At 42.1% G+C, this 25243-nt stretch overlaps 1 protein-coding gene across 1 annotated transcript in view; it reads right to left on the bottom strand.

Moving 5' to 3' along the window:
* Positions 1 to 25243, bottom strand: part of Myo3a (myosin IIIA) — a 420268-nt gene that overhangs the window by 80641 nt on the left and 314384 nt on the right. Inside the window, exons 18-22 of the mRNA XM_087207257.1 lie at positions 25104 to 25187; positions 19950 to 20152; positions 13054 to 13152; positions 12852 to 12966; positions 1109 to 1235 (exon numbers count right to left, since the gene is read on the bottom strand). Of these exons, the coding sequence (XP_087063383.1) occupies positions 1109 to 1235; positions 12852 to 12966; positions 13054 to 13152; positions 19950 to 20152; positions 25104 to 25187 (628 nt within the window). The remainder of the gene's footprint in view (positions 1 to 1108; positions 1236 to 12851; positions 12967 to 13053; positions 13153 to 19949; positions 20153 to 25103; positions 25188 to 25243) is intronic.

The following is a 25243-nucleotide window of genomic DNA, read 5'->3' as shown; positions in this document are numbered from 1 at the left end:
CTCTGGCCCTTCCTCGCTGTACCTTCACTTCCTGGCCCCCACAGGTGGGCAGCTTGGCTTTGCATACATTCTCTGCTGTGACGTCCTGCCTTGGCATAGGTCCCAAAGCAACAGAACAGGGAGCAAGTGAACATAGACTGAACCTGCTGAAACCACAAGCCAAAAGGAACCTTTTCTCTGGTTAAGTTGATTTGTGTCAGGGATTTGTCACAGCAAACTAACACTATCGGGTCTCATTTTGTTAACTCTTCTAATTATAATTAGATGGCAAGAACTGAATCCCACCAAAGTCGTCTGGTTCTTCCTTTCACTTCTGACAACCTGATGTCTGTGTGCTACTGAAACTATTTCATATATGTTAGTAGGAGATGCCAGGGCTCTAAGGCACAATGAATCTGGGCCAGGAAGGTCTGGCATTGCTGAAATTACCCTAAAGCCTATCATTTTGTTGTGGAATAAATACTATTCAGGAAAAAAATATTTGCATAAAAATTTGTATCATGATCGCTTAGGTTATGAATGAAATAACAAATATAGAATTAAAAAATATGCCATTATAAAAATAACAAGGCATAAAAAGCTATGCCACTGGAATTGTGAAATTATTTGGAAGAATTCATGAAACTGTTAATAACAGAAAACTTGATTTGAAGCAATATCACGATGTGGTTCTCTTGTGTGGAAAAATGACTGAAAAATTAATTAATATAGGACAAATGGATGTACAAAATTCATCCAGTAAAAAAACATATGGGTTTTATTTCTTTTAAAATGACATGTTCTAAATCTGTAGGATGAAAACTTCAATTATTTTTCTTATCAGTTAACTATATTTTATCTGTCTTTTCTGTATTTTCATATTAAAATGTAAGCAGCTACGAACAGTCATAAAAGCCTAGTCTTCAGAAATGTTTTCTACAATAACCGCTTTGCACTCATTAAAATCTTTTAAATATTGGATTTTTAAAATTTCATTTTATACAAATTGAATCTGAGCATCCTTTTAAGGGTTCCATATGAGTATAATTCCTTGAAATTATCCTTAGGGGACACTTAGGGCATAAGACTTGAGACAGTTTAGTTTGGAATAGAAGATCGTATAACTCACAATTCTCCAGCGCTGCATGATTGCAAATGTAGCTCTTGTCAATCTGGTGTTCAGTTGCCACAGAAGAAAATTCGATGTTTCCAACATTTAGGATTGCAGCAAGTATACTGTACACACTTCCCAGTTGCTGAAACACACCGCAGAAACATGAGCACCATTCTCCTCTCTAGGATATGGGTGGTGACTGTGGAGGGGCCAGGTGGGGAAGAAACCTTTGGCTCCAGCACATGAAGGTCATTCCTCAGACTATGACGTCAGACTAAGATACCCAAGTAGAAAAGGACCTGCAATGCTGTTTTAATTTCAGAGATGAGCATGGTTCCTATTACCCATTAAGTGCTTTAAGACCTTTTATAAATGCAAACATAAATAAAATATAGAAATGAAGAGCTCTCCTTGGAAGAAATAGAAATATCTCATTCATTGGCCCATCAGAAAATCTATCCAGTGAAACTTTAGAGCCCAGTATGGGTGTTACCATATGTACATGTTCTCAAGGCTATCTTGAAAGTGAGGTTTTGTGTGTGATGAAGGAGAGTTAAAAAAGAAAAACCAGAATATCCCAACACCCAACTAGAAGAATATATGTGGTTTAAGTACAGGCTTGAGAACTGTGGCCTATGGCTTTGGTTTATAGCAGTTATTACCACATTAACATAATTCAAAATAAGGAATATTCTTCTTGAAGGAACTGGAGGCATTTTGCCATTTTGTCATGGACTCTAGGTGGGACTCCAAGTATATGTTCATGGTGCAGAAAAGTAGAAGAAAGAGATGAAATCCTTTATTCTAGTCCAGATCTTGCACTTAATAAAAATGATCATTTCATTCCCTGCAACGTTTAACATCAACATAAAAGCTGGATGAGAAAAAAACTCTACAGGGATATTTACAAGTATTCACTCATAAATAATATATAAGATAGCCTTAATCAATATACAGATATTTTAAGTAAACATTTTAAAATAAATGTGTTTTGGATGAATATATACACGCTCTCTAGTCTTCCATCCCTTTATTTTATATCAGACACTGTTCCCATTGCAAGGCATTCAGTGGCAGGCAGAATAAAGGCCCTCTTTTCCTTAGTGTGAGGAGACAATAAAAAATAAGGAAGTAGGTAGACAGGACACTCGCAGAGACACAGACGGAAGGGTGTGAAGAAAACAAAACGGAGAAGGACAGTGACGGGGTCTGGGGCCACGGGAAGGGCTTCCACCCTAAGAGGCAGGGAAGGCTGCTCTCTGAGGAGGCGGCCGCAGCGGAGGCCTGAAGGACAGGACAGGGCCGGCGCTGAGAAGAAGACTGAGGAGCAGGGCCTCCCGGAGGGAAGAGGGAGGCTTCCCGCGGGCTGGAGCAGAGAGGGGAGGGCCTGGCAGGGCAGAGCCGGAGCTGTGGGCACGACCCGAGGCCCTCGGGGCTGTGGCTCTCACTCTAACTGCCACCAAAGGCCACTTCCACAGCGGGGAGCGCCGTTCCGTGGCACGCGAAGACGACGGGCCTGTCCAGGTGAGGGGCTGAGGGACGACGGCTTGGAAAATGCGGGGCGCTGCGGGGCGCTGGGTGGGAGGTAGGCGGTGGGCATCTCGCATTAGGGCAGTAAACGGCCAAGATGGAAAGACTTGGACTTGCAATATAATTTGAAAGTAAAATAATAAATACGCCGATAGACGGATGTGAATCACTTTTCCAAGGAAATCCTCCTGGTGAGGAATTGCCGTCTGTGATATGTGTAAACTGCAACGCGGTGACCAGTGAGCTTCCACGGCTTTCCGCTGGAGACATTAAAACAGCGTCTGACATTGTGCTGCGGTGTTCGCTGAAGGGAACGTTAGGCCTTTTAGGTAATATACATCACGAATACACCTTTCTATACATTGTTGAAAACCGCTCTTTCCAAACTTTGTGCTTGCCAATCACACGTTAGGAAGGCTATGTGTATAAGCTTCCAAAGTTGTGTTTTTGACAGACTTGAGATTCATTACGCTGGATCATTGGCTCAATCAGTGGACGCTTTACTTCCTGTTTCACTCTTGGGTATGACTGTACGGTCTTCCTGGGCTGGGGGGCTCCCCCTGAGGTCCTGTAACCAAAACAGCCCTCTGGATTGAAGCTGGGGGCTCAGAACACAGAAAACCAGTGCCCTGGCTTGGGGTGGCAGCAGGGCCGACGCGCCTCAGAGCAGCATAGGACACAGGAGCTGTCTCGATGAGAGCATCTGAGTTAGGGACAAAGGCCGATCGTCTCTGCAGCTGACCATCACCAAAGAGCCTGAAGCAATTTTGTGTTTGATGGTTCGCGACACCGGTGAAAACATTTTTGCTCTGTGCGCGCGAAGTCACCGGAGCACAGAGCAGTCTGAGAACTTTCTACGGAGTCTGAGAGAGTTGAATTCTGGCTCCCAGCAGCTCGTAGAACCCATTGCCCCTTCCCACTGAGGAAGGACAGTGGGGTACAGAAAAGGTGGTCCCCGAGAGTTCTCTAGATCTGGAGAACAGTCACAGCCCCCTCTGCCTATACCACCTCTTGTGTTAGCTTCTCTGTACTTGAGGGCTGAAAAGCTACTGCTTCCGCCATGTCCTCAGGGACCAACAGTTCTAGTCGGCCAGAGACTGGAGTTTCATTGCTAGGCTGTATCAGGCTCCAGGCTCCTCACTGCTGCCCTGGACATCTCCGCTCGACTTTGTGTCTGAGCAGCAGCTACATACTGCACAGGTGGGGCAGGGACGCCCTCTCCACATCGAGTTACTCTGCCCAAGGCAAAGCAGTCGGTGAGAACTGTTCTTTCTCCTTTGAAAGTTTATTGTACTGCAGCAGCTTCTCAACCAACCATCCCGCCATCATTTACCAACACCATATGAGATTCTACGACTATATCCATGCCCAAGAATAATCTCAGCACTTAAGGGCCCTGCAGATTCACAGAGCCAAATGGAATAGATCATTTTCTATACTCTATTTCTATAATGCTCACTTCTCTATATTTTTATTTCCTATATTCTACTATAGTTTTAAAAATTAATAAATTTTACTTTTTAGAATACTTCAGGCTAAGGGCAAAACTGAATGGAGAATATACAGAATTCTCATATACCCCCTTCTCACACAAGCAAAATCCTCCCACCAGCAACATCCTATGCCACAGTGGCGCTTGTTTTTTTCACATCCAATGAACCCACACTGACACATTATTACCTCTCAAAGCCCACAGTTTATATTAAGGGTTACCCCTGGTGTGGTACATTCTACGGGGTTTGACAAATGTATAAAGAGATATCCACCATTGTAGTGCTGTGTGGAATAGTTTAAATGCTCTGATATCGTCTATGCTCTGCCAATTTGTCCCTCCCTCTGTACCTTTTGCAACCATTCATCTTTTTAATGTCTCCATAGTTTTCTCTTTTCCAGGATGTCCTACAGTGGGAAGCATAGAGTATGTAGCTCAGATTGGCTTCTTTCACTTAGTAACATGCACTTAAGGTTCCTTCACATCTTTAAATAGTTTGATAGCTTATTCCTCTTCAGTGCTGAATTTATGGTACAGTTTATTGAGCCACACACCCACCAAAGGACATTTTAGTTTCTTTCAAATTTTGGCAATTACGTGTAAAATAGCTATATAAATCTATGTGCAGGCTTCGGGGCAGACACAAGCTTTTAACTCACTTGGGTGCACACTGAGGAGCACAATGACTGAACTGTGTGGCAGGGGTAAGTGTAGTTTAGTAAGAAACTACCAAACTGTCTTACGAAGTGCCGTTCCACTCTGCATTGCACCAGAGCGCATGAGAGTCCCTGTTCCTCCTCATCCTCACCAGCACACGGTGAGTCGACTCTGTGCACTTCGGCCTTTCTAACAGGTGTGTATTGGTGTTTCTTTGTTGTTATAAGTTTTTCCTTTTTTGTGTGAAAAACAACTTAGTTGCTATAGGACTTGAAGAGCCTGAAGATGGGGCTCTGTGGCTGGGTATGGGCCACGTTCCATGCTGGGGGCTAAAGGTGAGGGTCCCAAATGAGTGAGCACCTCTCTCTCACAATCCACTATGGAACCCACGGTGGTGAGAGTCCTGGAGAACAGACAACCGTGGCATCCGTGGCTTGTCACAGAGCAGAATGTATCTGGTGTGTGAGGCATAGTGTTCCAAAAGTTTCTGTATAAGTGACTTTGTTTGGGATGAGGAGCCTAATGCTATGTAAAAAATCCCCTTCCTCTTGATGGCTTTGTCAGTACTCAATGTGTGGCTTTCTCCGAAAGTAAGTGGGACATCCTACAACCAAGCCACTATGCCTCACCTTCTGAGTGAAATACTGCTCTGTGCAATTGAAAAGTAGAAAATAAGGCTACTGATTTTTTAGAAAATGATAAACAGTACATAATTCAAGAATCATAATAGTTTCCCAACATGGTATAATATTAGCCCGAAAACAACACTAAAAAGAAAATACCACAAAGAACGATTAACTGGGCTCGAATTCTGGTACTTAAGTAAAAAGCAGTTTTTAAAGAAAATGAGATTAATAGTGTCTTTGTAGATTCTGAAAGGATTCTGTGAACTCCCAAGTGTGATAGTGGTCAGTGGCTCTGGATCTATTTTATGTCAAATTTAATTTCAAAATATATGCACTTTCTGATAGAGATGTTACCAAAATAATGAATATAAGACTATTGCTTATAAATGTGGAAATGTAGAAAGCAATGGGGCATTTCATCATAAAGGATAAAGAATGATCAGATACAGCAGAGTGGTAAGGAGGCTTGTTTGCCTATGCAGTGTCAAATCCTACCTAACCAAATGCGCGTGACAATAGTTCAGAGAGGCTGCACTGAAGACTGGAAGCCGGGCCCTGTGAGACGGCCTGGGCTGCACAACTCAGTCCTGGCTGAGTCCTCCCTGCCAGAGGAGGAGCACAGTTGTGAGAGGAGATCCAGATTTGCACCTTGGATGATTCTAGAACAGTGGTTTCTAACTGGTGAGTGGATGATGCTGAGGTTGAGAAACCCTGCCTTAAAAATAAGCAGGATCTGGGTCCTGAACAAAGTCTGAAATTCTCTGGCCCAGCTGAACTTTCCGCCTCAGCTCACAACTCTAGGAAAACACAAAGGTAAGATCAGAGGTGAGGAAACAAATCACCGCTATAGTACCTGTTCTGGGTTGAACTGTGTCTCCCAAATTTCACATGCTGAAGTCCGCAGGCCCAGTATCTCAGCATGGGGTCTCGTTTGGAAATAGGGTCAGTGCAGATGCAATGTGCTAGCTTGAGGTGGTCATGCCATGGCTGCAACAGTGCTCTCTGAGCACTGATGTGCTTTCTTCAACCCCCAAATAAGTAACAGGCGAACTACCTGCACTTGGTGCAGAGTTTATGGGTCAGAATCAAGGTCTTAACTAGACGCCCAATCAGCACACACTCACCTCTGGAATTGTGTTTCCAGCCAGTCTCTCCTTGCCTTTGATGGTGGCTCTCTCTGACCTATCTTCTACTGGCTTCTCAGAGAAATCTTTCTGTCAGGGAAATCAGGTCATTGTATGTCGCCAATTAAAAGCCTTCAATGGGTTCTCCTCCCTTAAGGATAAAGTTCCAGCTCTGACCAAGGCACACAAAAGAGGATTCTGCATCTCCTTGTGCCTGTGTTTCCATTTTCATTTCTAGCTACTGTTCTTGCACACTTTCAGCCACCCAAGCTCCCAAGAATTCCACATTATTTCCATACCTCAGTTCCAGCTCATGCTGTTATTTTCCCTTTCTCTACACATAACTTCTTCAAATTTTTCACTAACCGATCTCAGACTGCTCGCTCTCTTGAGTTGACTACATTTTACTGAATTGATGTTTTATGTACAGAATAGCTCTTCTATCAGATTATAAACTTATTGAGGCCAGAAATTGTGACTAATTCATATCTCTAATCTCTAGCCCAGAGCCTGGAACACAGCTGGCACTTAATAAATGCAATAAATACTTATCAAACTGATTTCTTTTGTGTCAGTCAAGTGATATAAAATTTCCTTCCTTTTCAAGAGCATCTTTCTAAGATTTGTCTCAGATAATATAAGCAAGTCTATAAATCTTAAACTGTGCCTCAGAGTTTCTATCTTCATCGGAATTTTCATTTAATTTAATGTCCTTTTTCTTCTGGTCTCAGATTTTGCATCCTGAGTAAAAAGCTAGATTTTATGAGAACACCAAAGCATTACAAAGCCAAGTCATTTCCTCACAAAAGCCAATGAACTCTTCTACACAGAAGAGATCTGTGGTCGGAGAAGGCAGGGTGCCCCTCTCCCTGATTTTATTTTGGGAACAGGAGCGACAACCCATGGTGGGAAGGCTAAGTCTGAGGCACACGGTGCGTTTGGTGACATTCCCTTAGGCCTTTCTTAGAGCCTGAATGCACGCTTGCTGCCCGGTTGAGGCCTAGGGGAGGGAGTGTAGGAGAAAGGACTCGGCTTGGCCCTCACATCAGGCGAGGTTCCCCAGGGACCGGAACAGCGTGGCCCCTCTCTGAGGGACGTGGCGTCATACAGGTGAGTCCTGAGCGAGCCAAGGTGCCAGCCAATTCTCACATTGACACAGGTCAGAGGCTGCAGAGGAGCAGGCTGGGACTGGATGCTAGGAGAGCTCACACACTGGGCAAACAGGAACTGCAATTAGCTGCAGCTGTGCAGTCTGCGAGGGATATTATGTTCTCTATTCTTAGGTTGAATTCTGAAGAGCCTTAAAGCGATAAAATGACATGAGCAATCTGCAAAGAGTGGAGTGAAATTAAATGGTCCTATATCAGTCATAAGATCACCAACAGTGAGGGTTGGAAGTGACTCAAAAATTAATCATCCTTCCTCTCTTTCAATAATACAAAAACCTTAGTCCAGGGAGGTTTAGTTATTGGTCTAAGGACACATAGCCAGGAAAAACCATCCTGAGGACTTCTACTCCGGCATCGTGATTTCTCAGCACAGAATTCTTTTTTTTTTTTTTTGGTACCGGGGATCGAACTCGGGTCCTTGCGCTTGCACAGCAGGTGGCGAAACCACTGAGCCAAATCCCTGGCTCCACAGAATTCTTTTTATTACCCCAGCTGCCTTCTGGGTTTCATCACTCAACCTGAGTCATACGTACTGACCAAATCACAACATTCTAGAACTTCAAGTTTTGCGCTTTTTACATCATATTCTTTTTTTTTTTCTGGTACTGGGGATTGAACTCAGACCTTGCACTTACCAGGCAGGCACAGTGCCACAGAGCTAAATCCCCAGCCTGTTTTGTGCTTTTTAAGGGACAAGAACAAGTAGATATCAAATTATTATCTTAAAATTATTACTAAATGACTAAAAATGGCATATCACCTCTCCTATCTTGACCAAAAACAATTTTAAAATACGAGGTGGTAGTATTTCACAGAAGTCCAATGTTTCATGCAGTCCTTGATGTACTTAGCAGAAAGCTTTGCTCTATACCAAGAGTACTCACACCTGCAGAAAGATGGCTCCCTAGTAAGTCATATTTAATTTCTTTCATATACATTGTTTGATCCTAAGATCCTAACTGATAATCCAAAGAAAACATTCTCAGTTGTAATTTTAGACTATCCAAAGAAATGTAAGCCAAATTAAAGCAGAGAAAAGGGAAATTTCATCATAGACATATGATTTTATGCATAGGAAAACAAAGATTCCTGCTCTGCTATGGTCTAATGGTGTGGCAAAAATGATCTTTAAATGAACTGAATCATCACAGTGCTAGTCATTTATTTTAAAACTATAGCAAGACTGTGGCTTAGGAAATCATATGATTTAGAAGTTTTAGAGTTTTCCAATTGGGGTTATATTTAGAGAATTTCTAATTTTGATTTGCCTGTCATGCCTTTAGAGTGTGCTGACTCATAAAAGCACATGTGACTTGTCAACCAGGGGGATATTTCAAGGGACACATGCAGGGCAGTGCTGTTAACGCCGTTGAGACAAAAGGGTGAGGAGGGAGAAACAGACTACAGTGGAGAGGCCACCACTGAGCTGGGAGGACTAACTGTGAGGGGAACATTCGAGAATCACGCCACTTCCCTGGGTAGCATGAACCTCGTCTCTTTCCAACACGGATCTGCAGCAGCTACTGATGAAGAACAGATCCAAGCAAGTAGAAAGAGGGCATAACAATTCAGGACTGGGATAAAAAGGAAATCCACACACTCTTGGTTTAATTCTGTCCCCAAACCAGGCTGGGTGCCCCATGAAGTTTCATAGTCTATGCCTGAGCTAGGAGACCACCATGTCCTAGAGGGGCAGCTTGAAGTGGACTAAAAGCCTTCACAAAGTGTGTGGCAGTGGTGATGCCTCAGAGCCAGAAGCAGATACTACAGTCACCTTTATTCTAAGCTGCTGGCTTAGATGTTCAGTACACCCCGAGTGTGTTTAAATGCGGAACATACACTTTGAAATAAATGAATTATATTGCCAGTAGATGCTAACTGTGAAACTGATTTCATTTCAATGTTACTAAACATCGCTCTACCAAGCAAGAAAAGGCAGTGAGCGAAATATGAGATAACACTGCCTCTGATGAGTGGGACTTAGAAGTAAGCAAACCAGTTGAAAATGACTCCTGCTTCTGAGACAGCAACCTCTGGGGAGCAGGCTGGTCAGAAGCAGACTGGCTCTTCTGATGACAAAAAGCAGAGAAAATAACTATCAACGAGCCCACCTATGGTTGGTGCACAACTTTTGTCCAGTCTGGAATGCCCTGAGAGCCAAAAGGCTTCCCTGCTTTCTGCTAACCAGGCATCTAGCAGAGCCTGCCCCAAGTCCACAAGGGGCTCCCACTCCCGAAGCAGCACTTAGGAACACAGACAGATGCTGCTTTATGCCTTGTTCAATGCCCCCAATCAATCGGCTCTGTGTGAAGAGCCAGGACACTCCAGGTGCTTAAATCAGCCTGGTGAGGACAGGGTCAGGGAGAGGTTAGGGAGGGAAAGTGAGGACAGAAGCCCAGAAGTCAGAATTTGAATTTTGGCAGGGGAGGCAACAGAGATGCAGCCAGAAGTGCTGGTGTTGTTAAGGTTTAGATCGGAACAAGCCCCTCCCTGACCTTGGGTGTCCAGAGGGCTCTGGAAGGTGACCGGGCCACGGGGGACTTTACTCATTCACCGCTCCCTCTGGTTCCCAGATAGTTAATTCTCCTTGGCTGGTTCTGCAAACAGTCTTCCGGGTTCTCTCTGGCTCCTCTACATCTCCCCCATCTCCCCATCCCTGCAACCAATTAATCAATCTAGAACCAGAGTGGCAGTGATTATTCAGGACTCAGGCCAGAAGGTCTAAGTTCTGAGATATGGAAAGTAGCCATGTAGCAGTCTTTCCATCAGTTCTGACTTCTTCTTGGGTTTGGAGAAAGGCCACACTAGAAAATTTACCCTGAAAATTGAAATGCTTCACAAGAGCTATTTCCTTGGCTCCGATATAACAGAGGGGTCTGAATACTTATTGTTATATATGCTGTCAGATGTGTAAGTTAAATCTAACAAAGTTCATTTCATAGTAACTTTAATTTCTCATTTCTTAAATTAGAGCAGCCAGATTATATCATTATTCTACTTTTTCCATTTGTACAGGGACTGCATGCAACAAAATCTCTCCTTCCAAAGTCTCTATTAAGAAAGCCCCTACCCCTTATTAATGTGGATTGAACCCAGGGCCTTCACACTGAGCTACCTACCAGCCTTTATTTTTTTTTTAAATTTTGAAATAGCATCTTGTTATAAATAGCTATGTTGCTAAATTACCAGGGAAGGCTCATGATCCCCCTGCCTCAGCCTCCTTGAGAGCTTGGATTACAGGTGGGCACCACCACACCTGGCTCAAGAAAGCATTAAGTGAAATAACCTGAACACCACTTGACTTTTTGTATTCTTGTTCTGTCAAGTATCTTTCCAAAAGATCTCTGGGTTGTAATTTTATCCCTGGGGAGATGGATCTCCAGGAACCTTGTGGACAGATATGACCTGGAATTTACCTGAACAGCCCCAATTTCAACTGAAAAGAACCATGTGTTTGTCCTTCTTCAGCCTCAAGCAGTGGGCAGAAATCACACTTCACTGCTGTGGGCAAGGCCTTAAGAATACCCTCCCACGGGTGTGCATCAAGGGTACCTAGGATGGAGCCAAAAGCATTCACAAAGAAGGCAGAACAGTGTGTGTGTGTGTGTGTGTGTGTGTGTGTGTGTGTGTGTGTGGTCACTGGAGCTGCAAAAGCAGAACATCAGAGCAGGAGAAAATGGTCTTAGCAGCAAGCTTTGCTCTATGCCAAGGATACTTACACCTGCAGAAAGATGACTCCCTAATACGCACATGGAGAATGGAGCTAAAGGCTATTGTTGACAACCTTCTATGTTAGAAGGAAATTGCTGCAATTTGGATTTTAAATGTCCCCCAGAGGTCCACATGTGAAAGGTGTGGTTCCCCAGGCTGGCCACCTGGGAAGTGGTGGAGTATTTGAAAGGAGGGCCCAGAAAGAGATCTGTGGTCACTGGTGTGTACCCTGAAGAGAACTGGGGAACCTGCCCCTTCTGGCCTCTTTTTTCTCCCTGGCTTGTGATGTAGCTGGTTTTGCTTTCCCACATACTTCCAGTATGATGCACTGCTTTGCCGGGAGGCACAAAGTGAAGGGGCAAATCATTCATGGACTGCAGTCATCAAAGTGTGAGCCAAAAGAAACCTTTTCTCTCCATAAGTTCATCATCTCAAGTGTTTCATTACAGTGCCAGAGAGCTGACTCAGAGAGGAGTCAACAGAGCCCTAAGAGCGAAATGATTAACTTCAATAACTCAGCATAATTTGAAGTAATTTTGTAAAATTTCACTTCTACTGGCATCTCTACATTTTATATCCTGTTAGTTAAATTTTTTAAATGTTTTGAGAATTAGGCATCGTCTTTTAGCTTACACCCTTAGTAGAGATCTGATGACCCGAGGAATGTCAGTAAATTTCTGAAACAGACACATTTACTGTTTAAAGTTGCAGGAGGGTTATTTAAGAAAATTAAGTGAAAATTCAATGAACTGCACAGTACTTTCCCGTAAGGGCTCATTTAAGAGCCTAATTCAGCTTCAGAGTGAGGGTTTTTGTCACAGGCTCTGAATCAACCCAGCACACAGTGAACTGCTAAGAGCAGAGTTTGGAAGGCTCTCCAACAGCTTTCAGGAGTCCCTATTAAACAAGATACTTTGGTATCAAAATTAAAGAAATACAAACTATGGTACAGGAGAACATTTTGATTACTTGGAAATGAATTTATTGCCTCAAATGTGTTCATTATTAAATCAGAAAAGTAAATAGAGGAACCAAATATTCTCCTTAAGAGAAAGAACAAAAGAAACCAAATGACTGTTAATAAAAATATAAAAAAATGGAAATCATAATGCAATAATGGAAAGTATACCATGTGTAAATACATCCAACTATTTTGTTTTTTTAAAGATTAAAAACTCTTTGTAAGCCCAGTTAATGATAGAAGAGAGAGCAAGGAGAAAAATATATATTTATTTAGAATGAGAAAGAAGCAAAGTCAGAAATACAGGATAAATTTAAAGTACAGTAAGAAAATTTATCAAGCAAATCTGTAACATCAAATTTGATGATGACTTCTTAACAAAATTCAAATACTGCCCACAAAACCCATATAGTAGTCACTCAATTAATGCTGACTCCAGCCACAAGCAATGACAAAAAGACACTTCCTAAAGAGGCTTTTGTGCTTACCTCCATTGTAAAGCCTATGACTTTGAAACACTGCTCAATCAACTCATACTGGGCTTTATAAAATCTGTTATTCATCATATCCCGAACTGTTCTGAGGTGGTCATTTTGTAGGTACCTGAAAAAAGTACACAAAGAAGTGTAAAAGCTAAAATTAAGGGAGAATGGAAAGTATTACTCATGACAGTACAATCTGGTCAATTACCTGGGAGGCAGATTCTCAGGCAACTTGTAAAGGGCTAGTTTCTTCTTTTCAGCTAAACCAGCATAAATGTAGTAAAAAATATGAAAGTTTTTTTCTCCACTGAAAAATAAGATGTCCTTGGTGATTACTTGGAATATGTATTCATTGTGAACATTGCCTGGACACAATCATGAGAACAAAATCAGCGGTGAGCACCTCTGTGGGCCTCCTGGAGCACAGCATCTCGGGGCTGAGTGCTTGCTGTGGTCATTATGTTAAAAAATCACGGTCGTTAAATTACAGGCACCACGATAAACACTTGATATGGATCATTCAACACGTTTGTGCCTTTCAGACATAGTTCCAGGGACTGGGACTGAAAAAACCCAACTTGGAGTGGACAGAGAGGAAAAGAAACACACAGTGTAAATAGCTAACAGGCCAGTGTCCTGCGATAGCTCATGGACTTGTCAAAACTCCCTACACGGCGTGGTTTTCCCATTTTGCACACCAAGAAACTGAGGCTTGGAGCCACCGCTCTCTCTCAGCCACAGACGACCGGGATTCAAACCAAGTCCATCTAATGCCAAAGCCCACGCCTTTGGCCTTCTTTCCACACTTTCTTTCTAAAATTCAGTTTGCTCACCTCCGGGAGAATCTCTTTCTTGGCTCTCAAATCGCATGAGCCTGGGGCTCTATGTATGCAGAGCAGCTCCCGGTGCAGGGCTAACGGAGGGAACAGAGGCCGGATGGGGAGAGCCCGGCCCAGGTGCAGCTCAGTCTGCTCTGCTCCCCTCACAGCTTCCCTCTGTCTGCCTGCCCACTCCACATCACGGGCACAGTATTTCGGAGGTAGATCGACTACAATGCCTCAAACCCTGTGGCTTTGCTGTCCCCTTTCACTTAGTAGGAAACTTGGGCTCATCCCAAATTCTAGCTATGAGCACGGGGGCTGAGTCACGGGTTCCGCGGTGTCACCATAGGTGCTTGCCTGCCTGCCCCCGACAATGGCCTTGGCTGTACTTGGGGTTCCCCTCCTTCACCTCAACGTGGGAATTCCAGGCAGCTTGTCACTCCTCTTGCTTCCTTCTCTCACTTCCTTCACAGCCTGTATCAGGGATACTGGGGGCAACTGAATATTTTCAGAAAAGAATTATTAAGTCAATATTTTTCATTCCAAGGGAGACTTTGAAGCATTTCCATATAAAGTTCATGAAACCGAAAAAGCACGCTACATGGTATGTGTAATTTTATGCTAATTATTTTTCTTAAAAGATCAGAAGGGACTTTAAAACTTTCCTAGATGTTCTCCTCTTGCATATTATGTAGAATAATCTCAATGGAGATGGAAATTTTACCTATGCTTTCTTTAGAAATTATTTATTCTTACAGTATAGAAAAGTTTTCTTCAGAATTAATGGTTATTTAAACATATCCCTATATTCTTACTTTTCCAATGAGGCAATACATGATATTTGGAGTTTTGGAACATCTCGCTTTACTATTTTGTAATCTTTAGTTTGGGTTTAAGATTCCTTCAAAAACTGTTTCAAGAAGGACTTTCACATCAGCTCATTCAAGTCTCTAACACGTTATTAATGAAGGCTTAAAATAAGGTGGTTAAAGGTTTGATGTCAGTGCTGTACTATACCAGGAATTATTTTAGATACCCTATTTGGCCTTTCCTGAAAGGTGAAAAATAAAATACTTAGTGTGAAAGAGCAGAGCTTGATAAAATGGCTCATGCAGACCTCTACTTTTCCTTGTTAGTATCTGAAGGAGAAAAGCAATGGAGCTATTGATTAGTACAGACTCTCCCTGAGGGTCAAAATATCGCTAAGCCTTCGAACAGAGCTCAGATGCCATGAAATGCAAATCTGTCAAATGTCAGGCCAGAGTGAACTAGAGCTTGGGGTGAAATAGTTGCAGAGGAGAGGCGAAAAAGTGATTGCAGAGTTCAAGTCAATACCACTTTCAATTAAGCATGGAAAGTGAGTCAGAGTTTTCACAGCCACAGGGGAACCGTTCCAAAAAAGAGGAGCTATGGAAAGGCGGGTTTGGGAATGAATTCAATCAAATCTGAGACAGCAGCAGGATGTTTCAGTAGTTGGAAAACGTGAACTTGGGAAACAGAAAGAAGTACGTCTTTGGGTATTGATCATATGGAGCTATCTACTGAGGTCACGATGTAGGAAGAAATTGCAAAGTGAGAAAGTGGAGGGAGAAAAGAGAGAAGCCACAAGGGTAAATCTCCATTAATGCACATTTTAAGAATGAACAGATGAACCTAAGTCAGAGAAGAAAAATTCAGAGCAGGAGGAGAAAAATTAGGAGAAGCCAGTCATGGAGCAAAGTGAGGGTTCCAAGAAGGGGTCCCCAGGGCAGGTGCTGGCGGGCACACCCTTCCTCAGAGCAGGTCAGATTTGCAGCCCCGAGTCCCCTGGCAGGCATCAGTGAGGCTTCCACAAATACTAACACTGCTCACGAGCAAGGCTAGAGCAAAACTGAAAGTTTAGTTTAGTTCTCCTCTCTTCTACCACCGTACAATGAAGAGGCTCTAAGATTAGTACGGCATATAATTTGGTTTGCTTTGTTCCACTGATTGCTCCACGTAGCACATCTTTAATTCTGAAGTGATGCAATGTGCAATTACCAAAGTGACTCATGAGTGTAAATACACAAAGGCAGTGGATTTCTCTTTAATTATCAGTTTACATTTACTGAGAATTGTGATTGACAAGAGCTGGAGATACGATGGGAAGTAAACTGACCTTCACGGAATAAGCAACCTCAAGGTTAAAGCAATGGGAAGAGGAGCCACCTCCAGCATCACCATTTCCCATCCCGCCCGGACCCATCAGAGCTGCAGGAGAAGACAGCCAGGCAGCACCACAGCCTGCTCAGTGTGGCCAGTGGCTCCCACGTCAGGGCTTCCTGGGCACAAACGCAGGGCCTTAGCAATTTTCCCAGTAGTATTTCTCCGACTCTGGCTCCACTTCTGCTTGTGAATCCTCCATTGCCTTTCTGGGGTCCCAGGGGAACAGCCTCGAGTGTTGAACTGTGCAGGACCCTGGGGCTGAGCTGCGAACTAAGGCTTCTAAATCCCTGCAAAGCCTCACAGGGGTGTGGGTTCAAATACCTGTGAAACCCTCAAATCTTTAACATAGTGGCCAGCAAGAAGGCATGGAAAGTTAGTAATGAAGCTGGGCCTTCTTGAGGTCCTGTGGGTATTCACAAAACAATGCTTTCAGTTTCTTTTCAATCACACCTCCTTCCTCCGAGCCAGCCAGTCTCCTCAGTAGCCCTCCTTGGCACCTACCCGATCACTGGCAGCAGCTGAACCCATTCCCTGGTTTCCTGCGGGACTCCAGGCCCAGGAATGACCAGTAAGCTTTGCTCCAAGGAGACTGCAGGGATCCAGTAGACACTCGATAAACATTTGCCAAATGGACGAATGAATGAACAAATGAATGAAAGCTGGGCTTTGGAGTCAGAAAGACAAGGGTTCAAACTCCAACTCAGTGACTTACTAGCTTTTTGACATTAGGCAACTTATTAAAATTCCTTTAGTCGCTGTTTCACCATTGATAAAAGAGACAATAATCCTGTTGTCTGACTAAGAATTATAAGACCTAAAGGCTGTAAGGTGCTTAGCACAGTGCCTGACACGAAGTGACTGCCCCATAAATGTATTTCCCCTCCCTCCACAGTAGACAGCACCATGCTGCCATGGAGCTTACGACTCCTAGGAGCCCAGTAAAGGGCTGGCGAGGGAGAGGAAAACAATCAGTGCTTGCTGAACCACACCTTGTGACAGGAAGGAAGGAATGGAGCAGAAACAACTGTGATTTATATTTATGAGAATTACCCAGCAAGGCCTTCAATATGCTCATTTTCTCTTTGAATTTAAGGAGCCTCAATGTTCTTCTTTAAAATCATCTATTTCTAGAAAAGGACTCAAGTCACAAGTTTCTACGAGTGCCATTATGAGAAAGTTAATTAAACAGTAAATGTGGTCAGAGACTGGGGTGTGATGACATGGCAGAGGAGAAAGAAAAGCACCAGTTCTCTGAAAAGAAAGTGTAAGTTCATTTTAAACATGTGTCTGCTCCAGTCCTTCCCTGCTCCTCATATCCAGGCCCTGATCTTCCCTCTGGGACTCCAAAGGCCCAGCTGCTCCCTTCTCTGCCTTCCCTGGGTCCAGGCAGCAGGGAGCAGAGAGAGGTTACTTGGGGAGGAACAGGAGAGCAGGGAGCACCCGCTCCTTCCTGTCCCATGGGGCAGGCATCCCCTGGCCTGCAGCTGCAGGTTCACTCATGTCATTTCCCACCCATGGTAGCCTATGGGGATCTCACCATGCATTCTGGATTCTTTGATGTCCATTCCGCATTTGCAAATAGGTTTCCACTTGAACCCTTTGAACTAGATCTTTCTTTTTGGTAACTCTGATTGATACATTTATAATTAAAAAATAAACCTACAAATAATGCTTCTACTACATCTCTGATATTTTCCTTCTATAGGTCACAAGAAGCTCCTCTGGAATATAAAATGTAATTCATATTAAGTGAAAGAAAAATAGAAAAATGAAAATTTAGCTTTGTTGTAAATTATTAGGTAGCTGTGCGCCAGTAATATTTGAATTGTATTTTAACTTGGTTGTGGATTTGGGAGTTGGAAAGCTTTTCTCCAATAAACAGAGTGGTAAAGTTAAAATAACTTCTTAGACCAGCCTGGGAAAAAAGCTTATTTAATTCCTAGTGTGCCTTAAATGTACTCCTAATCATGCAATTTCTTAGGCCACTTCCTGTGATATTTCCAGGATCATTAAGAGTTGATTTCTATGGCCCCCCCGTAACTCCAGAGAACACCTGCCACGTGGTATTCTGAGGGAGGGAGGTTTGGCACTGCACTCCACACCGTGTGAAAGAGGCCCCTGCATGTCATGAGCATGGCGGCTCCACCTAAGCATCAACAGTCACTCCTAGGGAGTTCTCCCCCAGAGGCCTGCAGGAGGGGCATACACAATTACAAAAGCAGGACAGACAGCTTTGAGAACCAGTTTAAGTCTCCACGTCTGTGTAAGACCCCAAGGTCCCTCTAGGTATGGGTGATACAGGCACTGCATGTTCACTATGCTCTGGCCATGGGCACACACAGTGATGGTGGCTGTCATTTATTAAACATCTTCAGTGTTCCATCTCTGTGCTAGCCATCCATCATTTCTAATCTTCACCACTACCAACCTTGCTACCACTAATGGGTTAAACTTATGAGGTTCTTACTATACACTATTCATTGTGTTAAATACTATACTACCTGTATTATCATGTTGACAAGTACTAGTGCTTTTGCCCTTTTGAGATAACAAATTGAGGTGCAGGGAGGTTAAGTCAACTGCTTCAAATCACACATGTGGTAAGCTGCATTTCAAGACCCTATATGCATCTTTAAGGTTTAAATATCTTACCCAAAACAGACTAATGAATTCTGAAGCCATATTTCAAAACCATATTGGCCTAATAATGTTTTCTTACATACCTTTAATTGAAGATCGAGTGATAACTATCCACACTGTGTGTGATGGTCAACAGCTGGAATCCAGGCAGCTGGCATTCATGGCTTTGTTTGTTTTGTGCTGGGCATTGAACCTAGGACCTTGTGCATGCTATGCACATACTTTACTGTTGAATGACACCCCAGCCCCACATTCATGATTTACACATCAATTAAATGACAGAAGATTTGGACGGACTTGTATTAAATAATATACAAATATATAACCATAGCTTATCTTCCTATGAACTTAACATGAAATTCTACTACAACAAAGTAGAGCGTGACTGGCATGAAACCAACATGAAAAGTAGAAGATTCTAACTTGTCATACTTTCTCAAAAATAATATAACCACCAGGGTACAAATCAAACGTGTAACTAGTTTCCTCCTAAAAATAACATAAAGTTGTTTTGGAGTCATTATACAGAAGAGGAAAATTGTCACTCAGCTACAGACTATTTGCTATGGCTTAGATCTAAAATATCCCCCAAACTTATCTGCTGTGTGGAGGGGTTTTGAAGGGCAATAGGATCATAGGGCACTATGCTCCTCAGTGGATTTAGCCATGGATGGGTCCGCAGGTGAGTGTGCCTGACCGGAAGAGGTGGTTCAGGGGGTGTGGCCTGGAAGAGGGCCTCTTCCTGCCTGTCTCCTCCCTCCTCTCTGTCTCTCCTTCCTGACCATGGTGTGAGTTGCTTTCCTTCACTACGTGCCCATCTGCCCCGCTGTTTCTCCTGTGGAGCCACAGCTGTGAGCCAAGATAAACCTCCCCCCGCTTCCAGGTGCAAGTGTCAAGTATTTGCCTCAGGAATGAAGTGACCAGGACACTACCGGAAGGAATTTAATCTAATATCAGACCAGTATAGAACACAATGGTGGTGTAAATCAGTCAGCAACACAACAGAGCCCATTCCTGAATCTTTTCCTTGGTCCCTTGCTTGTAAACACATGAAGGAGGGAACTGATTCAAAGACCTACTTATACGCAGCATGATTTAAAAGGAAAACAGACTCAAGGTTATTTCTAATTAAAGTTCATATTGATTTCATGGAGAGAAATAAATCCAGTCTTACTGCAGGATGCACTCTTATTTACTCTGTTAGTACCTTTATGATAAGCTTTGGTTTTCTGTCTGGTAGCATTATCTTTGGGTTATTTATTAATTTCTCTACTGAAAGGAACATATATGGGAGTAAGACAACACTGAGGGGCCTCCTTGCTTCTAATACTAAGTGTCAAGCATGAATTAAGTGATTGACAAAGTTTTGTTACATGAGAGAGACCTTTTCCTATTAAAACAGGTGCATTGTCTTTGCTTATGTTTCCCAGAAAACAGGAGATTCTGGACATGAACTTACGTAGCTTGGTGGATAACTCGGGATTTCTCCAGAAGATATTCAGAAATTTGTGCACCCACTACAGCTCCAGAAGAGGTAAATTTCATTTCTAAGTATTTCCCAAATCGGCTAGAATTGTCATTTATAATAGTGCAGGCATTGCCAAAGGCTTCTAGCAAATTGCTCACTTGTAAAATCTTCTCTTGCAGGGTTCTGTTATTAGCCTAGAAAGAAAATGCCAAGATATTAAAAAGCATAGAAAAGTTTGTCTGTAGTAAGATGTCACTCCTTCATAAGCACTTTGTGTAGACATAGATGAAAGAAAACATCTTCTTATCATTGCCAGCTGTCACAACCTGGTCTATGCTCCCGCCCATATATATCTTCACTCTTCATTTCTTAAAAAAGGTCAAAGAGAAACTCTATATTTTATTTTCAAACACAGTTCCGGTTAGTGCCTCATTTACAGACAAAACTCCTAAGTAAACAGCCTGTGCCCTGTGGAGTGCATCTCTTGTCTTGTTATTATTCCCACTTGCCCAGCCCGGGTCCCACCCAACCTCCCTCAAAGCCAGCACCTCGTCCCTGGCATCCACAGAAGCTGCCAACCCTGAATCTGACAGCAGAGATAATTTGTGGATTCTGAATGGAGGAAAGGGAGTTGTGAACAGCAAGAACAGGGCAGAAGTGGAGGGGAGACATTCTGTAAGACGAAGGAGTGGAAAGGTACTTGTGTCCGGGAAGCAGACTGCACTAGGGTTTGAGGGGACTGAAGGACCAGGCACAGTGAAGTTTTAGGTGGGATGAGGGTTGGGGAGTCTTCTAAAAGAGGCAGTAGACCGTGGGGAAGATCAGCACAAGTTTGGCTGATGAAAAATGTCTTGTGCTTACATGGAGTTCTTCTCTGCCACGAAGAAGGGTAAGCTTGAGGCATCTGTGGGTAACTGACTGCTCCCGAGATCATAATGATAAGTGGAGTAATTCAGACACACGAGCTTAGATATCGTACAGTTTCTCTTATCCAAGAAACCTCAGATGTAAATAAAGAGCAAGATAAAGAACAGATAATAGCAAGTAGAGAAATCTTTCAAATAGGAAGAGGAACAAGTGATGGAGGGGAAAGCGAAGGAATGGAAAAAAATTTAAAAGGGAATTGAAGAAAAAATGGAAAAAGCTTTTTCAAGTGAGAAGGGTGAAGTGAGTGGAAGTTGGAGGGAGGAAAGGGGAGGGGACAGGACGGGGACAAGAAGGGTTAAGATGTATTAGGGACTTGCGCAGACTCCCTATGATAAATGCAATCATTGCAGACAGGTACTGATAAAAAGGCGTAAGAAAATATAGCAGTAAAAGCACATTTTAATGACCTTTTTACTAAAAAATGTTTTGGGCTGGTCTTGCAGCCATGTAAAAGGTGGAATAATACCATTATCAACCTGTACTAAATAGCAAGGATTGGAGGGAACACATATTCCAAAGGAAGTTCTGCCAAACATGCCAGTTTTTTTTGTTGTTTTGTTTTTTTGTTTTTTGAGGTAGGGTCTCCCTTTGTAGTTCAGGTTGACCCTGACCTCACTATATAACCCAGGCTGGCCTTGAACTCATGGCAATCCTCCTGCCTCAGCCTCCCAAGTGCTGGGACTACAGGTGTGCGCCACCACATCTGGTTTGGACATCCCAGTTTTGCACTGGATAAATCTTTCAGAAAGGAGATAAGTAAAAAACAAGATAAGACCTGATAGGGGATGGATTCTCCATGTGTGTATACCCAATTAAATTACATTTTTAGATCTGGGACAAGATAGAGAGATGAGACTCACAAGTTTGCTCCCATCTACAAAAAATCATGCACACAAATTTAATTCATTATCGATAAGAACCTCTGTCAGCTCACGAATCAAGACAGCATAGCAGAGCCCTTGCCTACAGCCCTTGAAGAAATTAATTCAGTGCTCAGCAACTGTGCACCAGGGTAGGACGCTGCACCTCACTGGCCCGCTGCCGGCGTCTCCTCTTATTCACTGTCCTCCAAACCCTCCAGACATAAGGGAAGGGGACTGGTCACACCTCCTCTCTGGTCTCAACACCTCTTCTCAGCATGAGGACCACAGTTCTGGAGAGCAAAGGTCACTAACACACTGGACAAAGCACACTGCTACTCCATACCGACATGCCTGACAGAAAATATGAAAACTAGTCCACTGCTTTTTAGCAGGAACGTGAAATTCTTCCTACTTATCATTTTGGATACAAATGAGGCTCAGCTGAAGAGTTGATTTGCACCATGATGCCTTCTCTTTTTATGGCGAGATTAGACTTCAACCTGTGCCCAGTGGTGCTTATAACATAAAATTCATACAGTCACAGCATTGGCAAAAATTTTGACACAGCCCTAATTATAACTATGTAGGTCATAATAAAATTTTCATAAGGTTTAGTTGTATACAGTGTTTTTTCAGTTGCTAGCTTAATGAGAAAATACAATTCTTGTTTTATCTCATTTTAGGGGCTTTCATGGAAAATTAAAGTCTCTTCAACTTCCCCTAAAAAATTAAGGGATAATTTATATACAGAAAGAGTCAGTCTTTATGGTGTACAGCTGAAAGTTTTGATAAACATATATAATCAATCTCTAGTACAAATAATTTTTCAGCCTTCAGAATTACCTTTTGGTCCTCTGTATTCAATTCTTCCTCTACTTCTAGCTCCTGATACTCATCCCTCTGTATTCAATTCTTCCTCTACTTCTAGCTCCTGATACTCATCCATCTATACCTTTACCTTTAAGTTTACAAGAACGGCATATAAATTGAATTATATGGTACATTAGTCTTTCAGTCCTACCTCTTTGACTTAGTATAATGCATTTGAGATTCATCTAATGAGATTCATTGCTTGTATTAGTGTTTGTTCCTTTTTATTGCTAAGTAATATTGCACTGTATGGAGGTACTATGATTTGTTTATTCTTTAGTTTGGTCATTTCCACATTCTGGAGCTTATTGATTAAAATTACTGTAAATATTTGTCTATAGCCTTCTGTATGAGCATGGGTTTTTATTTCATCTGAATAAATAGCAGTAGGACTCCTGGGTTATATGGTGAACGTAGCTCAGCTTTATAGGAAACATCAAACCATTTTCCAAAGTGGTTGTACCACTTTTCATTCTCACTAGTAACAACTGTATGAGACTCAGCGTCACCTCATCCTTGTGAGCCCTTATTCTTGTCAGATCTTTAAAGCAATTTGTAGCTAAGGTAATGGGTATTTAATTGTAGTTTTAGTGTGAATTTCCCGAAGGGTTACTGTTGTTTTCACAGCTGTCTATTTAGTTGCCATTTACATATCATCTTTGGTGAAGTGACTGTCCAAATCTTTCCTCCATTTTTTGTCTTTTGATTTCTTAATGTTGAATTTTAAAAGTTTTTTCATATTTCTTGACTACAACTAGATACAGCTTCATTAATTATGTGACTTGCAAATATTTTCTCTTAGGATGCAGATGGCTTGTGTTTTCATCTTCCTAACAGTGTCACCAGAGAACAGCCCATAAGTTGGATAAAAATTCAATTTGTCCTTTTCTGAGTGATGCATTTTTATTATTTCTGAGAACTTACTGGCTGACAACTCAAGATTAAAATAAGTTTTCCTATGTTCTTTTCTGTGGTTATCTTTTTTTTTTTTTGTACTGGGGATTGAACTTGGGTCCTTGCGCTTGCGGAGCAGGCAGCGAAACCACTGAGCTAAATCCCTGGTGCTATGTTCTTTTCTATAAGTTTTATAGTTTTAGATTTTACATTTAGATTTATGATCCATTTTGAGTTAAATTTTTGTAATGTCTGAGGCCTAGATTAAAGTTTATTGTGGGGGTGGTTTGTCTGGGCAAATGCAATTATTCCAGCACCATCTACTTGAAAGATTACCACTCCTCATGAGTTGACCATGTGCCTTTGTCAAAAATAAATAATATGTACAGGCTGTTTATTTTATTCCATTAATCCATGTGTCATCCTCCCTTTAATAAAATACTTCTTAGCAAGTCCATAATAAGTCTGGAAATCAGGTAGAGTGATTATTTTCCAACTTCATTGTTTTCAAAATTGTTTGGCTATTCTATTTCTTTGCCTTTCCATATATCCTTTTGATTCGATGTGTTGATTTCCACAAAAAAATCTTTCTGGGATTTTAATTTAATTACATTGAACCTACAGATCAATTCATGAAGAAATGACCTCAATAACATTCAATGATTTAATCCACGTACATGTTATATCTCTATATTAATTTAGCTCTTCTTAGATTTCTTTTATGATTTTTTTTCTCTTTTTTAGCATACAGATCCTATCCACAAAAAAATTTAGATCTATATATGCCATATGTTTTGGTGCCATTGTAAATGATACTTTTAAACTTCAATTTGTAATTGATCATTGCTAATACATATATGATATATAGGCAATTGATTTTTTAAAAATAATAACTATCTTATCTTCTAGCAACATGAGGAGAGAAAATACAGAAAGAATTCAACAAATGCACAGGGCTAACAAGACAGAAAATCATCTTTACATAGGCTCGCCTAATGTTATGTTCCCCTAGAAGTCTCACGTGTTCAGAGGTAGGGCTTCTAGGGGGTGAGTGGGTCATGAGGATATGATATTCCGCAGTGTATTCAGCCACTGATGGTTCACAGCTGAATGAATAGGTGTTAGCAGGTGGGCCTGGGTGTTCATCACTAGGCACCCAGCCTGGAAAAGCGCCTTCTTGTCCCCCACTCCTCCCTTCTGTCTCTGCTTCCCAAATGCCAAGAGCTGAGCTGCTCTCTGCCACCTCGCCTTTCACCATGCTGTTTCTGCCTGGGAGCGCTGACCATGGACTGAGCCCACTGAAACTGAGCTGAAAGAGTCCTCTCTTTAAGTTATAGCCATTGAGGACTTTGTCCCAGCAATGGCAAAGTGACTAATGTACCTAATAAGAATGAAAAAAGTTGTAACATTTTTCAAAACACAATATATGCTTTAATATTATTTGTTATATTTTAAGCTGAAAATATAATTATCTGTTATAATTCCCTTGCATTATTTAATCTGGGAACTAGTGAATATTAAATACTCAGTCATATGAAGTTTTAAAATATAACAGACATTTCTGTTAGGACAGAGAAAAAACAAATTGTACCTTTCCAAGCACTGTCAGCTGCTGAACTAAAAGATGAGCACTTTCGGTCTTTCCAGCACCACTTTCCCCAGAAATAACGATGCACTGCACAGGGAGAAAAGGAAAGTATGAGAAGACTTCAGTCTGACAGAATTCACCGG

Source organism: Heterocephalus glaber, unplaced genomic scaffold, assembly GCF_053883595.1.
Source record: "Heterocephalus glaber isolate CG9 unplaced genomic scaffold, H.glaber_assembly_v1.0 deba00000768, whole genome shotgun sequence".
In the NCBI taxonomy this organism is placed as follows: Eukaryota; Metazoa; Chordata; class Mammalia; order Rodentia; family Bathyergidae; genus Heterocephalus; species Heterocephalus glaber.
This window is presented reverse-complemented; position numbering and strand designations above follow the sequence as displayed.